The sequence below is a fragment of the Lissotriton vulgaris genome, chromosome 1_1 (assembly GCF_964263255.1).
Source record: "Lissotriton vulgaris chromosome 1_1, aLisVul1.2, whole genome shotgun sequence".
In the NCBI taxonomy this organism is placed as follows: domain Eukaryota; kingdom Metazoa; phylum Chordata; class Amphibia; order Caudata; family Salamandridae; genus Lissotriton; species Lissotriton vulgaris.
This window is the reverse complement of record NC_141685.1, coordinates 351,379,771-351,396,855: the sequence shown is the minus strand read 5'-3', so window position 1 is coordinate 351,396,855 and position 17,085 is coordinate 351,379,771. Positions and strand designations below refer to the sequence as shown.

The 17,085-nt window shown below is 42.7% G+C and overlaps 1 protein-coding gene across 1 annotated transcript in view; it reads left to right on the top strand.

Annotated features, from left to right (window-relative positions):
- Positions 1-11,111, top strand: part of BEND5 (BEN domain containing 5) — a 109,919-nt gene extending 98,808 nt beyond the window's left edge. Inside the window, exons 7-8 of the mRNA XM_086952405.1 lie at positions 7,497-7,710; positions 10,958-11,111. Coding sequence (XP_086808531.1) covers positions 7,497-7,710; positions 10,958-11,082 — 339 coding nt within the window. The 3' untranslated portion in view covers positions 11,083-11,111. The remainder of the gene's footprint in view (positions 1-7,496; positions 7,711-10,957) is intronic.
- Positions 11,112-17,085: the final 5,974 nt, after the last annotated feature.

The window sequence follows — 17,085 nt, the reverse complement described above, 5'->3', positions numbered from 1 at the left end:
AGTGGCAGCAGCAAGTCACAATCACTGAGGTGAGCAAGGAAGGCGGCACAGTTGCCAGCGGCAGTAAGGCTACAAGCAACAGGGCGCCACAAATAGGAGGCAGTACATCCTAGGCGACTCACAATGTCGAACTAGCAAACCCCAGCAGCAGCAGGGCAGCAACAAGTGGCACCCCCTGTACAAGCGCAGCCTACGCCCCAACACTCAGCACACGTGCAGATCCAAGCGTTGCCTCCGTTCAGTGAATTAATTGACCCAGCAACGCGTCCCCGAGGTGGGCAGTGTGGATTGGACGCCTCAACAATTATTTTGTATCCACCAGAGAAACAGATGAAGAGGTCAAGAGATCACTGCTTCTTCACTTTGGAGGGGACAAAATGTACAAACTATTTGCATACCTCCCAAACACCGGAGCGGCAAATGACTATGACGCTGCAGTGAGGGCACTAAATGCCCATTTCGACCCTCAACTCAATCCACACTATGAAAGGTTCAAGTTCAGGCAATCAAGACAAAGAGAGGGAGAAACAATGGACGCTTTTCACGCACGCCTGAGAGAACTGGTGAGCACATGCACAGAAGACGATCACACCAAGGAGGTCACGGCACAACTCATTTAAGGCTGCCGCAACAAGCCACTGAGGACGCTAATATTACGTCAGCCGCGCATCACGTTAGAAGAGATACTGCTCCTTGCTTGGTTGCATGAGTTATCCGAGGTTCGGGCGACAGCGATGGAAGCAGCACTTAACCAGCAAACAGAACCTGGAGCTAGCGTAAAGACAGAACGAGTCAACGCCATTCGCACCCCTAGCCGAGGTGAGCGTGGAAGATGGCCTACCCGAAAAATACGACGCGCGCCATGTGGCTACTGTGGGCGCGAAGAACATAACCAAAATGGCTACCCGGCGAGGGGTAAGACGTGCTCAAAATGTGGAGTGCCGACAGGCGCAGTGAGACATTTATCATTGGAGGAAGCATCAGTATCACGATCAGTGAAAAAACTGTCTCGCCACTACTCACGCCTAGAAGACTCCTCCACAGAGGAAGATGACGAATGCTACTTCGTGTCATTCGCGAGTCACCTAAAGATAAGGCGGAGGCCGCAACCAAAGTGCCAAATTGAGATTGACGGATCAGCAGTGACAGGATTGATAGATACTGGAGCGACAGTGAACGTGATAGGCCTGCAGCACTACAAATGTTTACATCCAAGACCTCAACTGACCTGTCCAAAATTCGAATCCTGACATACGGGAGTCAGAAGCCGCTTCCTCTGAATGGAAAAATGGTAGTCCAAGTAAGGTCCGAAGATCAAGAAGTCACGACGACGTTCCACGTCGTCGACAGTGAGGCGGACTTACTCGTAGGAAGCCACATGGCAGAAGACCTCAACTTAATTGCCTTTGACAATTCTGTAAAAGTGCTACAGACGGAAGATGTCCTACAGCTATTCCCAAAGTTATTTGAAGGGCCAGGAACGGTTAAAAGACAGCCAGTGAAGCTATATGTTGACAAAGCGATCCAACCGGTTGCGCTGAGGCACCGGAGAATCCCATTTCATCTCAAGCCGGCAGTCGAACAGGAACTACTCCAGCTGGAACAACAAGGAGTAATCGAAAAGGTAACAGGCCCGACGCCGTGGGTGTCTCCCATGGTCATCGCTGAGAAGCCCAGACAGCCAGGGAAAATACGGAAATGCATAGACATGAGAATGCCCAACAGAGCGATAAAACGAGAGAGACACCTCACACCCACGGTAGACGACATACTTAATGATTTGAACAGGTCACAGTGGTTTTCAAAACTGGATCTAAACGCCGGGTACCACCAACTAAGGCTAGCGGAAGAAAGCAGATACATTACAACGTTTTCGACGCACCTTGGGCTCAGGCGATACAAAAGGCTAAATTTCGTAATATCATCAGCAGCCGAAATTTTCCAAAATACCATAAAGGAAATCCTATCAGGCCTCCAAGGCGTACTGAATGTAAGCAGCAATATTTTTTAATCCATTCGAAGACCATTGAAGAACACCATCAGCGACTCAGAGCCACGCACCAGCGTCTAACAGATCATGGTGTGACATTACATAAAGACAAGTGCAAATTCTATCAAAATTCTATCGAATTCTTTGGATATGTCTTCAACTCTGAAGGGGTAAAGGTAGACCCCAGAAAATCGCATGCAATTCAGCTTGCCCCAGCACCAACGAATGCATCGGAAGTGAGAAGCTTTCTAGGTATGGCGCAATACAGTGCAAGGTTCATCCCAAATCTAGCGACGATAGCAGAGCCTCTGAGAAATTTAACAAAGATAGAAAATCCATGGAAGTGGACACGTGTGGAGGAAGATGCATTCAACCAAGTAAAAACAGCACTACTTGATGGAACCACCATGGCCTACTTTGACACGTCCAAATACACCGAGGTCCTAGTAGATGCGAGCCCAGTTGGCCTAGGGGCACTTTTAACTCAAGAGACTGAGCCAGGAGTTTGGACCCCCTTAACATTTGCCAGCAAAGCGCTGACCGCAACTGAAGCACAGTATTCACAGATCAAAAGAGAAGCTCTTGCAGTAAAGTGGGCATGCAACCACTTTCACCTCTATGTGAGTGGGCACCCGTTTCGAGTGGTAACAGACCACCAGCCCTTAATCCTGTTGTTCAAGGGAACTACTCCGCACCCAACACCTCGAATTGAGAGCCTGGCCATACAAGTACAACAATACCAAATAGACCTAGTATACCGACCTGGGGTGAAAAATCCGGCGGATTTTCTATCTTGGCACCCCGCTGCTGCCGCAGAGAAAGATGCAGAGCAAGAAGGAAAAACCAAGGAGTTCATAAACATGATCTCACAGTGGTCATGTCCTCAAGCAATGTCAGCGGAGTTAATCACAGCACATAACGCCAAGGACGTAGTCCTCCAGTGGGTTGCCGAAGCATTACAAGATGGATCGTGGGAAGGAACCGATCCTTAAGGGGCACTTGAACACTTCCTCCAGGAGCACACCACACAGCACAACGCAGCGATCCCCCTGGTCACTTATGCTAGCAGCGCCTAGGCGTGACATGCTCCCCATGGCGGAGAATTTGACTCCTGAACCATACAGCCCGGAGGCAGCACAAGAGCGAAGACAAAGAACCAATGACAAAGCCAGTCGACGGCGGAGAGCCAACTACCGAACACTAGTCCCTGGAGATTCTGTGCTCATACGAACCCGAAGGCCGGGTGGAAAGTTTTGCACACCTTATGAGACTGAACCATGGGTCGTGAAGTCGACAAAAGGCACACCGGTCACTGTAGAGCGGCATGGAGAGGTGTTAACACGAAATGTCTCCTGGTTCAAACAGATACCATCAGGGCCTGCCGCCCTGCAGCACGCTGAAATGTCACCCACTAGAGAAATCGATTTTAATGTGTCAGAAGATTGCAGTCAAGAGTCACCATCATTGACTCCCACAAGGGCGTCACCATCGCTGCAGAGAATGAGTCCTGAACAGGATACAACAGCCATTCAGCACCCGTACAACCTCAGACCAAACCCGAGACCCAGCCAAAGATTAGCAGATTTTATGTGCTAAGTGCTTCATCGTTAGGTTGGTTAAAAGACTGATTAGGGAAGGGATGTTGCAGTCTAGTGTTCCACGGGGTCTCGGCAGAGACTGGAAGCACCTACACCCACTGTATCACCTTCTGGCCAGGCGTGGCCAGAGGGCATAAATAAACGGGCTGGGGTCACTCGTGACTTCCGGTCCACACTGACTGCACACTGTGTCTGTGTGTGATTATTCCCTTAAGTGCCTTTATGTTAATATACATATGCCCCAAGTGTACTTGATCCCCTATCAATCAGACGCCCCCAAAAGTTTGCAAATTTTGTGAGTAAATATATTTATTATTTATGAAGCATACGTTTGAGTTTGTGAATAGGTCTGTTTCAAGCTGGCATCATCAAAATTTGTTAGACATGTCTCTCAAACCCAAAGTCACTCCACAAGTTGAAGTCAACAGTATCTGTTCTGTAGAAAGCTTATTGCTGTTTTTTGTAACAGGAGGGTGGATGCTTGTGATATTATGCACTTCACATTAAACTCAAGGACAGAACTGTGCCTTCTACTAGCAAGGTCAGGAATATTCACTGCTGTGTTAGGGATTCTGTTAAAATAGACATTTTTTGTATATATGAGGGATTAAAAATATGTTGAAGCAATATAGTGTTTGGCGCCAATGGTAGTAGCACATTTGGCATACGGTGATATCAAGTTTTGCGTAAACTTGAGTGAGCTTCACAAAGGAGTGGATAAGGACAAAGTCCTCTCGCCCGAAATATCTGAGATGGTAGGTATGCTGATTAGGACCAAATACTTTGCCACTATTGATCTTGTGTCTAGATCCCACCAATGTAGTTTGAGTCGAGTCTAAATATCAGACTTAATTTTCGTTTTATCACAATGTTACCGATGGTTGCATCTTGTATTGGGAATGGTTTGAGGCATTCGGCAAAGGGTTTGGTCCTCACAGAGGTTTGTGAGAGGGTTGAGATGGGAAAGGCTCAATGGGCTGTGGTCGTATGGAGAAATCTTATGGCAGTGCCAAGGACGAGTTGTCTGGGCAGATTTGGTCGTGATTTTAGGGATTCAAGATTGATCCAACCAGAAAGCTTCAGGGTATGTTTTATTGATCTAACTCCTGTGGGGTGGTTTGAGGTTTGCAAGACTACACTCTAGGGATTCAAGATTGGTACCACCAGAAAGCTTGAGGGTATGTTTTATTGATCTAACTCCTGTGGGGTGTCTTGAGTTTTGCAAGACTACACTCTTAGTTGAGAGGCAATTATTGTTGGCAGGGTGTAGATTATTAGGTGAGCAAAAAATGAAGTGTAATCAGAGTGATCAGATTAGGAACCTTAGGATTCCTCCCATTGTGTGAATGGAGATTCCGACAGACCGATGGGAGGAAATTACTTCGAGCATTCTAGGTCCATTGCAATCTGTACCTATAGACATGCTGCTGATGATGGATATGTACTCCAGGTGGCCCAAGGTAACTATTGTAAATGAGGTAGCTACATGTGCTATAATAAAATTATTTGAGGAGCTATTTGTAGGGAGAGTAATCAAAAGGTTCTCCTGACAGACAACAAGGTCCAGTTAACCTTCAAAGATATGGAAGCTTTCCTTAAGGAAAAAGGCATAAGAGGTACTCCCTGTGCCACCCATAAACCAATGTGATGATCAGGAAATTCATTACTACATACAAATGTCAAAAGGTGGGGTAAAAGACCGGGAACTAAAATTTAGAACAAAGTGGAGGCTGTTCCCACTTGCCATGACTTGGGTAGCTTCTTTTGATCTTTTGTGATGATGAAGCCCTTGTTCGATAGTTTGTCCCTTGTGGGTCATGGGTTGTATGTTTGGGTGGTCTAGAGATAGGAAGTTGACAGAGTGGAGTTGCTGGGAGTACTGATTTGAGGAAATAACAAATTGAGGGAAGGGAACTGTAATGTGCACAAAGCAGTGCTGATGTAACTGTTGGGGGACTACGTTGTCATCGAACCACCTATGATTCAGCATAACACCTTTAAGTTCAGTAAACTTCTGAAAGGGGTTCTGATTCCATGGAGCGCCGAATTTTGGAGATTGTCACATTTGGAATCTTAACTCTGTGATCAAAGAATAATAATAATAATTGTACTGTTTGTTAACTTTTGTATACTCTATTAAGGTATTTTCACTATTTTGTAATATTTTTTGTATTGTCTTTGTTTCACCTGCATTTAAAATTCAATAAAATATTTTGAACACACAAAAAATAATTGTATTTTCCACAGTTCATTTTGATTAATTTCTGGAGTTATGTATTTTTCTTTTTGTTTCATCTCTCTCTCTCCTTTCCTTCGTTGTGCGTTTCTCTGAGGAGGATGTGTGGATTTGGGGTCAGAGGTCTAGTTTCTTTAGATACTTCCTTCGATTAGGTTATATGGGCTCAATCCTTTGTTAAAATACTGTGTTAGGCATTTTATATTTCCCTCTGTTGGCTGGTGGCTGTATCCACATCTTAAGAATAGACGTGGTATTTGCATATATATACACCTCTCTAAAGTGCCACCTCTGGTTTTCCCACCATTCCACCTCGTTATTTCCATAAATAAAGGATATATTTGTTTAGGGAAAGGCATGCACCATCTCGTCTCCAGGCAGAACATTTTGTGGTTTACTTCCCTAACACTCAACTTCTGTACTCGCCTTCCCTGGCTTTACCTTTTCTTTAATTACCCAGAGTATTCCCTTCCCTCTGCATCCACTAAATGCAACTTTCCTACCACTTTCCTCTATATCTAGACAAACATTAACGAGGCCAATAGGTTTGTCTTGGCCAGCCTGCATTTTAATTTTTTTGCAAAAATAAATTAGGCCTTAAACGTATAAAAGCAATTAAAAGTTAATGTCTAAAGAAAAGTTCATATGTGCTCATATCTTGGGGAAAAACAATAAGTTAAAAATAACACATTACAAAAATGAATTGAATAAAAACATGAAACATGAACAAGCAAAAGGAAGTGGACTACAGTTTAGACTGTCGTGCACATGTACAAGCAAAATGTGTCACTCTCAGTCAGTGCCTGAAGTGGGCTAACTCATTTTACTATGGGTTCTGCTGTGGTGGGCAAAAGCAAAGTGTGAATGACGTTTGATGTGAATGACGTTTGATCAGACCAGTGGATGAAGAGAGATGACCGAAGGCTCCTGTTTATATAGTTACATGTATGTGTTTTCGATCGTGTTTTTCGGGAAGCAGACTGCTGATTGTGTTAGAACAGTCTCCTGACTTAAAAAGAGGGCTAATTCATTTAGTAAATCTTGAATATTCATGCAGTGTGCCGAAAGCGTAATAAGAGCAAATGTCGGGTAAATAGTTGCACTTTCGAACAATTTCAGAAATAACGTGCGATTATCAAAACTGCAACATTTCGAATGTGAAGAAGAACTTTTCCACTGTGAGGGTAGTAGCTCGAGAAAAGACTTGCGTTAAACATCAAAAGGTTTTCCATTGTTTCGAAGAGATAATAGCACTAGCTAAGATCAAGATTCATCACAATCTTGAAAATAATAGTTTTTTACTAAAACAGTATCTTCACAAATAACGTAAATGTTATTGTTTTACTTTCGTTATTTTTAGGGTATGATGCATTATTTTTTTATCTGTTCTGAATGCATTATGCTATATTGGAACTGTATCTAGTAATGGAATCTATATGTAGCAGAAGGGCAGAATTAACACTTGTAACGAATGTTCTATTTCTTATATATTTTTTATTTAAATAGAGCATTATTAAAAACTTTATAGAAAATTATACGACCTTAGATCGCCTGTAGGCATTTCAAGGGATAGGTTGATAACTGTTTCTTTCCAAAGGGTGCAGCGTTGCCATTGTTGTGGAAACCACTTTTAACTATCAGCTAACTAAGGTCTGAATTTGTATTTTTTTAGGTCCATCTTGGCAATGGAATCTGGGTGGATGAGGAGAAATGGCACCAACTGCAAACCACACCAGGAGATTCAAAGTTTACCAAAAACCTAGCTGTCATGATCTGGGGTATAGATGTTCTGAAAACCCGAAGCGTCACAGGAGTTGCCACAATTAAAAGAAAAGATGCGGTTCCTAAACCTCCGCTCTCGCCTCACAAGTTAAGCCTGATCAGAGGTTGGTTTTGATTAGAGTGAAGAACTCTAGAAGTATTCACTTAGAATGCATGTGCACTGGTTTACCAGAGATACCTGGTAGTTCTTGAGGTGTGGATTAATCATGCTATTGGTTACTTGTACATCAGGAATGCTTCACATAGAAACCTGTCCAAAGGTGCATTGTAGAACATCTCTCTCCAGTTACCAGTTTTACAGCGTCTAAAATCCATACAGTTTTGGTAATACATGATACACCCAATTCTAGCAAACATTGCATAGAAAACCATAGCTCTATCTTCTCCAACTTGCCCAGGCATTGCAAAAAAGCAGTAGTGAAAGCTAATTTGATGCTACTGTGCACTTACCTTTGGTATACAATTCCTTCACGGTCCACAAGGAAGCACTGTTAGCCCAGTTCATTCATTGTGGGATGTCCACTTAAGAGCATTAACCTCACTGCAGCATTGAGTTTGTAATGCTGTTTGTGAGAACATTTTCAAGCTGTGTAGGCCTTATGGTGCTTTATGAAGTTCATTCATATTGCTGGCCTACTAAAGTCAAAAGCTGTTCTTGGTTTTTTGCGCCTGGCTCAACCGTGGTTGTTGTTATAAAAGCCTCAGATATTGACCTGACAAATGGTTTTTGACGATTTGTATTGTGGCAGAGCGGCATACTGTACTAGAGTTTTGTTTGCTGATTTTACAAAAGGTCCTCTCGCGTGCCTTTGGGTGTTATGTAATGCTGTCTAAATTAACATATTCAACTCTTTTCTGTCTCTCCCTTTACTGTTTCTGTGGTACACATTTTTGTCTTTTCTTCTGCATTTCACCACTGTCCACACTTTTTAATTTAAATGTCTTCTTTCTCATTGGTAATAATGTCCTTCGTCACATTTGTTGGACTTGCCCCCTCTGCAGTCATTCCCAAAACGTGTGCCTTATTCCTCTTGTTTTCTAAACCCGTTTTTGTTGGCCTTTAAGACTCTGCACACTCTACTACTGCTAACCAGTGATAAAGTGCTGGTGCGCTCTCCTTTAAACATAGTAAAATTGGCTTACACCTAATTGCCATGTTTAATTTACTTGTAAGTTCCTAATAAAGGGTAATACATGTATCCAGGGCCTGTAAAATGCTATGAGTGGGTTTGAAAGACTTATTGTGCCACCCTCTTAAGTATCTCTTTTAAACACCCGAGGCCTGCCATTGCAGCCTGTGGGTTCAGTTTTAAACTGTCATTTCAACCTGGCAAAAGAAACCTTTTTGCCTTGCTTAAACCTCCTTTTTAATACTTTTAAGTCACTCCAGGGAAGGCCTCAAACAGCCCATAGGGCAGGGTGCATTATATCTAAAAAGTTGGATTTGTAGTTTCAAGTTTTACGTGTCCAGCTAGTGAAACATTCCTACATTTATATTTGCAGTACTGCAATGACTACCTCTCTCATATGATAACATTAGGTTACCATATTACATTTAATAAGTGATAACAATTTAGTAGGAGGTCATGTTTGGTGTCTGAGAAATTGTAATTAAACTCCTATTTACTCGTAAAGTCAGATTTTAAGTCACAATTCTGAAAATGATACTTTTAGAAAGTGGCCATTTTTTTGCCCCAACCATTTGGTGCCTGCGGCCTGTTCCTGTGTCACATTACTAGGTGTAGTTGGCCTTTCTTATTTTCCTCCTAGACAGCATCACAATAGAGGATCTGGATGTTGGCAGGATTGGGAGGGGAAGCTTGCACTTCAAAGGCACTGGCCCAGCTCACACACAAATGATTACAGACTAGCCTACAGAGACTGCAGCCAGGAAATTCCAGACACCTCTGTAGGGGGCAGGAAATTCAAGGCACCTCTATACAGGGAAACTCCAGAAGCTTCTTTTAGTTCAAAGTGGGCACCAGGTATGAAAAGAGGACCCTCTGATCTACTCTTCAATACTTACACTCCTAGACCTGTGGTTACTACAGAAGAAGGACGCCATTCTGTTCTGCTACCTGGGGCGTGCCCTGTTGACTGAGATGAAAGGTTGGACTTGCACCATTTATCCCAGTCTAAAGTGACTCCAAGGGTCAGCTGACTGATCTATAGGGACATAACAAGCTCCAAAGGCCTTCTGCAACTGCCCAGCTGAACCTGCTGCACTGGACCTGCCTGAACCTGCAGCTGGATTTCCCTGAGCCCTGCTGAACTCTACTGGAGTGAGTTTCTGATACCAAAGAGGTGCCTTCCAGTTTCTGGATCCCCATTCGAGCTCCTCCTTGAAGAAAGGGAGAAATCCTGAGGTTTTGGGCTGTTCATGAGTACGAACAAGTCTGTTCAGGCAATATCTTAACGACCGCCAGCGCAAAGCCCGAATGACTCCGACCACCAGCGATGACCACCAACGCGATATCTGCACATCACGCTACATCATCGATTGCCTGTAGTGACTGCCAGCATAAATCTCCAGCATTGGCCATCCAGGACGCCCGACAAGATCATTGCACTACACCGACTCCCATTCTGCTACAGTAATGACCATCCATTACACACTCCCTGTGGCCTCCTCAACCATGAACGGAACTCTTTGCATTGGACTTTAGAAGGTAACGTTTTCAGCATTGCTGACCTGGTCCCTGTATCTGCCCCGTGCCCCATCGCGGTCAGCATGCACTTGCAACATTCACCCTTTATTGAACCACCAGAAAACTGCGAGTGACACTTTGTGTCTTTAGGTGCTGTACTTTCCATAAATCAATCATTGAAATTGCATGTCTCCGGTTCTACTGATTTTGTGGTTTTGATGTAAAATTTATTACATTTTGCATTGTTTTTCTAAATTGTTATGGAATTTTTCTTGTGTTGTGTTTTCACTTTTATTACAATGTGTGTGCTGCACAAATACTTTACACATTGCCTCTGAATTAAGCCAGACTGCTTTTGCGCCAAGCTTCCAGAGGGTTGAACACAGGTACATTTATCAGCTTTTTTGTGGTTGACCCCGACAAGGATTTTGGTTGTTGCTTGAATAGGGTTTCACCCCTTCAACCAACAACTCAGTTCCTTACACTGATCTTCTCAGATCACTCCATTTTACCGATGCCCACCTCTGATGTTGGATAGTATTATCAACTGCAGAACTGTTGTCTCATCTGTAAATAAATTGATTGATACATGACCACATCTGCTTTCATTTTACAGAAACAGTGTAGTCTAGGGGTTTTAGCATGAAAGCAGTCTAATTTACAGCAATATAATAGTTGCACTACTTTCTTTTTCTATCCACAGAATGTGTATATGACAGAATAACACAAGAGACAGTGGATGAAACCGAAATCGCACAGAGACTCTCCAAGGTCAACAAGTACATCTGTGAGAAAATCATGGACATCAATAAATGCCGCAAAAAATGAATTTGCAATAAAAGTTATTATTTTTTAACGCCTTTGTGTTTGATTCCGTTCTGTTTCTGTCACCCAGAGTGATTTCGGTAGTTATTCACTTTGTCTTAATTTTAGTTCTTCGTCTATAGTTACATGTTCCTGAAGTTGTAATGTAGCAGATCTGCCAACCGTGTATGGTGTGCACTATTTATACAGAACCACTAGTTTTATCCATTATATGATCTTCTTTGATAATCAGACGCATGATGTCTCAGAACAAGTTTTAATTCTGGAGATTCTTTTTATTCAAATTAATTTTACAAAGAACACATGCCTGTCTGACGTTTGCCATTTTGTTCTTATTTCTTTTAAATGTTTTAAAAGTAAGTCCTACTAGAATCACCTTCTTTAGGGCTGTCAAAACCTCACTTCAAATTCCTTTGCACAAAACATAGTAGGAAATGGTGCAGCTACAGATTACTGGCTGATAAAACTGATCTTTCTTCTTTAGGCATACTTTTTAAAGCACTACTGCAAGATATACCACAGGGAAAAGAGTTCTTTCTTTTTAAGTTCGAGGACCCGAAGTTTTTTAAAAAGGTGAGGCTCAAGACCCTGGGGGCAGCTTTAAGAAATTGGATTTATGTCAGGAAAAGTCTCAATATTCCCTGGTACACATCACAGGCCCCAATCTGGGATTCCCCCGGTACCCCGGCATGTCTCGATGATCAATTGTCTTGGCCCCTGAGGATGGCAGGGTTAGAACACTGGGGAGACCTCCAGGAAGACTTGCAGCTTTTAAGTTGGGAGGTTCTCTCCAATGTGACCGGGGGGACACTTACCAGATTCAAGTATTACCAGCTGTCTGGATGGTGGTCAACTAGATCATTTAATTTTGATGACTCTAATCCAAAGTTCGATTTAGTATCTAGAAGTGGCAGATGGAAACATCAAATTTCGTACTGGTACTCGGCCATATTAGAGGCTGAGAATGTCACAGAACTAGAGCTACAAAAACTCCGGGGTAATTCTCTGAATCTGAGCATCGGAAACATTAAAAATCTATGGACGGATTCCTTCACTATATTGCAGGCATTGGTTAAACCTGCTACGTTAAAAAGAAATCATCTTTACACTATGTATAGGGCCTATATAACTCCTAGAAAACTAGTTACATTTTCCAACTTAGAACACTACTGCCCAAGATGCAGGCACCCTGCCGCGGATGATTCCCATATGTTTGTCGATCGCCCAGAGATAAGAAATGACTGGACTAAGATTCAGGACTTGTTGGAAGATGTTCTTCAACCATCTCTGGTAATTACCTCAAGAACTATCCTCTTCGGATTAAGCTTGGATTATAATCTAAATGACCCCTCCACAAGACTCATTTTCTATGTTGTTCTTCTTGCAAGGCGTGAAATATGCCCAGCTTGGAAAGATCCAATTCCCCCCACCGTTTCAAACTGTTTAAAACACATCATCTTTACAAGCCAATCTGACATGCATGTGATCCTTCAAATCTTGTTAAAATCTGGGCGTCCCTTGTGGCTTGGCAAAATAGGTGAATGGTCTTCCGATGATTTTTCCTGGGCCCTGTCGGTTCCCTTTTCTCCAAAGTAACACATGGCACCCACTACGGTGTGAAATGGAGTGGTCCGGGAAAACAGTGGCGACTTGAGGGATCTGGCTCTCCCTTTATGGCAATGGTCTATAACATCAGGGCTGGAACAGGACGACCATTCATGAAGAGATATGCTAGTTCTCATCAAGATTGCAATTGAGGTATATGAGGAAGAAAAAAAATCTTTAAAAAGAAAAAGGAAATGGTGCAGCTACTCAGCGCTTTACAAGAATGAATTTGGACTTTTTATGCTGCCAAGAATTCTGCTTTCAGAGGAGTTTGTTTCTTCTCTGTGAAACAAGGAACTCTGAACACACTTCTACCGTTTCAGGCATATGTTTCCTTATGTTTCTCTCAGAATTTTATTTTATAAGGGATCTTTTTCTTTTTGCAAATTCAAAAATCTATTTTTTCTCCAGTAGAGTCATATTTTTGTTTCTTTTCTTCTGGAAAATCTTTCCCCAAATATTCTCTCACTGACAAAGTTGGTGCGCTTTTGACATGTGTCTTCTGTGGTTGGTCTTTCCTGCTCATGTACCGTTTAGTTGAGATCTGCTAAAAGATACTTTACTTGCTTATTCTACTAATATTGTCATCATAACCTGATCTAACAATATTCTTCTCTTAAGCTCTTCAGTAGCAGGATCAAAATTCTCTCTTGTGAGAATGGTCCCTATCTGCACACTTTTTGTGTAATTCTATTTTCAGTAGGGATCTAAAATGAGATTTCCACACTCTCAAAGCATGAGTGGCAAAATGTGATTCTGATTAGGTGAAGTTTTGTAACAAATTTATTGTGTTCGATTGGAATACATTCTTAATTTTTTTGGGGAGAAATGTATCAATTCAAATGTGTTTTGACATCCATAGAAAGACAGGTTATTGAAACTTTTATAAATTGATTGAATATACTAATGATGAAGCTCTGGATTACAGGTAAGTAATTTTAGTTTCTGCCATGTTAACATTGTGCTCGTTTTGAGATCACTATTATCATATTAAACTAATAATACTAAAGTGTGGGGAGTTCAATAAATTGCAGCACATCGTTATGTATTAAACAGGCATTAAAATAACATTTATTTTGGACTGCATTGAAAGATACCAGTCATCATAAAAAATACATTGAGCCCATATAAGATTACAGAACAATGTTTTCCTCTATAGGTTCCTTCGCCTATTTATGTTGTTACACTCATTGAACACAGGTAATCCAATATCACAACAAGAGTGATTGAAAGTCTCACAGGGCATCTTATAATTGGAACTATTTGTACTTCAAAAATTGGAGTTCATTTTCTTCATTCGGGTACACAAATGTATCAGTACAAGACTTAGTGATGCTCTACTAACTTCACATAATGTACACCCTGCTACAATTGACGCCTTCAAGAGGGGTTTCAGTCTGTGTGTCTAATAATTTCTGAAGTAGTCAGCCGTTTTCTCTCTGAAAAATATATTTGTAGGGGAATTATATACTGCCATGATGCACTCATTGTTGGTACTGCTTGGCCTTGATGTCGACATCCATACCAATAACTGTGTGGGTTATCTTTTAAGGTTTTAGAGAGGGACATCTTCACACAGAAAGAGAACTGTTCAAAATGATCGGACTTGAATTCTGATGTCTGAATTCAGGCTGTGCTTACAATTGGATTCCCTCTGACTTCTGAGCCTGATTGGGCCCGAACGTTAATAAGGAGGTTGTTTATTAGATATTTTTATGGTGAAGCTTTCAACAGCTTTCAATGAGATTGGCATCATGATTATCGCTTTTCTACAAAAGAGTGTGCATCGCATGAGATAGCGTAGTCCTTCCCCTTTTCCCCATTCCAAAGTGATTGTCGCTTTTTTTCCCTATTGACTGTCATGCACATGGTCGGATAGCACACGGATCCATATGTTATGCCATTGTTGGCAGGTGGTCCTCTCCCCTCTGCTGACTGCTGCTTGAAGTGGCAAGTGGCCAGAGAAGAACGTGCTTAAACTGGATTCAGAAAGTATTGGGCTGAGAATGGATATGGTACTAGGTCATGGTCTATTAGCAATGAATAAAGATGTGCCTGATCTGCCCTTGATCATGGATTGGTTGTTTTGTATTTCCATTTCAATAGTGTGCCATACCCCTAAGGGACTGCTGAAGTGCATAAGAGTATTGGTAGATTGGTTGGAAGACTGTTGAAGTGCAGTGTGGTCTACATGAAAAGCGTTTTGGTGTTGCCTGATTCAACAGAATGGTGCTGCTATTTTAATTTTAATCATTGAGCTATGTCCGGTAGTGGCATGCACTTTGTATGAATTCGTTTTTGTTATTTCTTTGGTTGAATGTGAGAGAGATATATGGCTGTGAGCTATTTTGGAGGCGTTTTACTGTCGTCCATGATGGGCAGTTAAATACAGATATTAGGATTCTGCAATTGTGCCATTTATGTTAGCTATAGTAGGGCAAGAGGTAGTTGTTGTAAGAGATTGGGTCATTGGTTGTGCAAGATGTGAGGCCTACGCAAATCATAGAACTACAATTTCCCCTTCTTGGGATCCAACGACCTCGTTGTAGTCCTTGACTCTCTCTGAAGCAAAGCAGTCTAAGGCCTACTCAGATGAGATGGTCTGGGATGGTAATCACCATTTGCTGGCACAAAATAACAGCACTCAATAAATCATTGTCCAGTCAGTGCTTTTTCCTTAGAAAAGGAAATGTACATTTATTGCACACACACACACACACACACTACAAAATGCTGTGCATTAATTCATGAATATAAACATAAGGTAGATAGTACCTTAGGGGACATTTTTAAGTCACATATGACCCCTGGGTCATGAGGCCCAAATTACAGTACTCTCGACCACCCCACCAAATAAAATATCACAATATGGAGGTATCACTTTAAATAATGCAGTGGTATTGGTTTTATAACATATAAGGCAAGCCTGCTGGCTTTGTCAAAGGTCACCAGATCAATAGTAGAAAGCAAGCCTAGTGGATTTGCCAAGGGGTCATCATAAAAAGACCAATACTCCATATCATAGAGCATCATCAAATCACTAAAACCAATTATCCTGTTTAAATGCAATCATTGTTGTCCATGAAGCATTTACAATGCCTGTGAAAAATAACAGTTAGCAATATACTGTTAGTAAAAAAATTGAAATCAACATAACGTGTTCAAGTCTTTCTTTTACACATTTAGGCAACATAACAGCAGCTATAGGGCCGACCACTATAAGTTGCTGCACTCCGAGGATGTAGAACAAAAGCTCCAGCCATAGAAAGACTTGAACAGACGTACTTGGGGGCTTACCTTGCCCAACAACCAGGTCCCACGCAGCTCCAGCGCTCCCCTCCGCGGCCGCATACACAGACCAGCGGCCGCAGTGCGAGGGGGGCATATCCTTCAAAGACTACACTACCCAGACGCCCTAGCGGCGGGACACGCCGCCGGACGGGAAGCCCGCGCCAGGAGGCGCTTGTAAAGGGACACCAGCACCCGCGTCGCGGGACCGCGCGCGGATCGGCGCCGGGCTAAGCCCGGGCAAAGGGCGGGCCCTCTGTGGCCCTCAGAGGACCTGAGGAGGACGGGGCGGGCCACCCCCCTTGGCTTTCACACCTGTCACTACACCACGAAGGTAAAGACTATTTCTTATGCATCTGTTGGTATTCCCTGTTCATCATGAATACTAAAGTGGATCACCCAGCTACCGTAGCAGGAACTGGGCTAAAGTTTTCTTGGTTGGACGAGCTAAACCTCCTATGTCAAACCACCTATGCACCATCAGAAACCCCCCTTTCGCCCAAAAGCGACATCATACTATCAGTTAAGCCTACTCTTTCGGAGCAGTCCACATTACTCAACAAAACTTGTAGTCCTCATATCGCACCCCCCCAGGTGTCATCGGTGAAAAGGACTCAAACACTGCCTCCAGGTTCACGCATTGTTAACTCCCCAACGATATCATCGACTCCTGAGGCCCAAGATCCTTTAAACCCTTCTATACACCCGCTTTTAGTACCGCTCATTGAAAAACTGCTTAGCTCTCTGATAGCCCCGTTGTTGGACAAAATTAACATGTTAGGGGATAGGCTTACTAGTTTAGAGTCAGCAATCAAGTTAAATTTGTCGGCCGACAAGCACTGTGACACATTCAACCGTCCAAAGTCACCTCCTACTCACGAAGGCTTTAAACAGGATAAAAGCTGCCAAACACAACTAACTGGCCCTAGTACAGTGGGCCAAAAAGTAATCAAACACTCTCCAAGTGTCTCCTCCCCCCACTTGACCATACCTAGAGCAGTTCATGATAAGATTAAACCAATCCATCTACCACCAGAAGCGGCCCCATTCGTGTGCATCCTTGCTGGCGTCCCTGCTCTCCCACCTGGAAAAACTGAGAGCCAACATGACTTA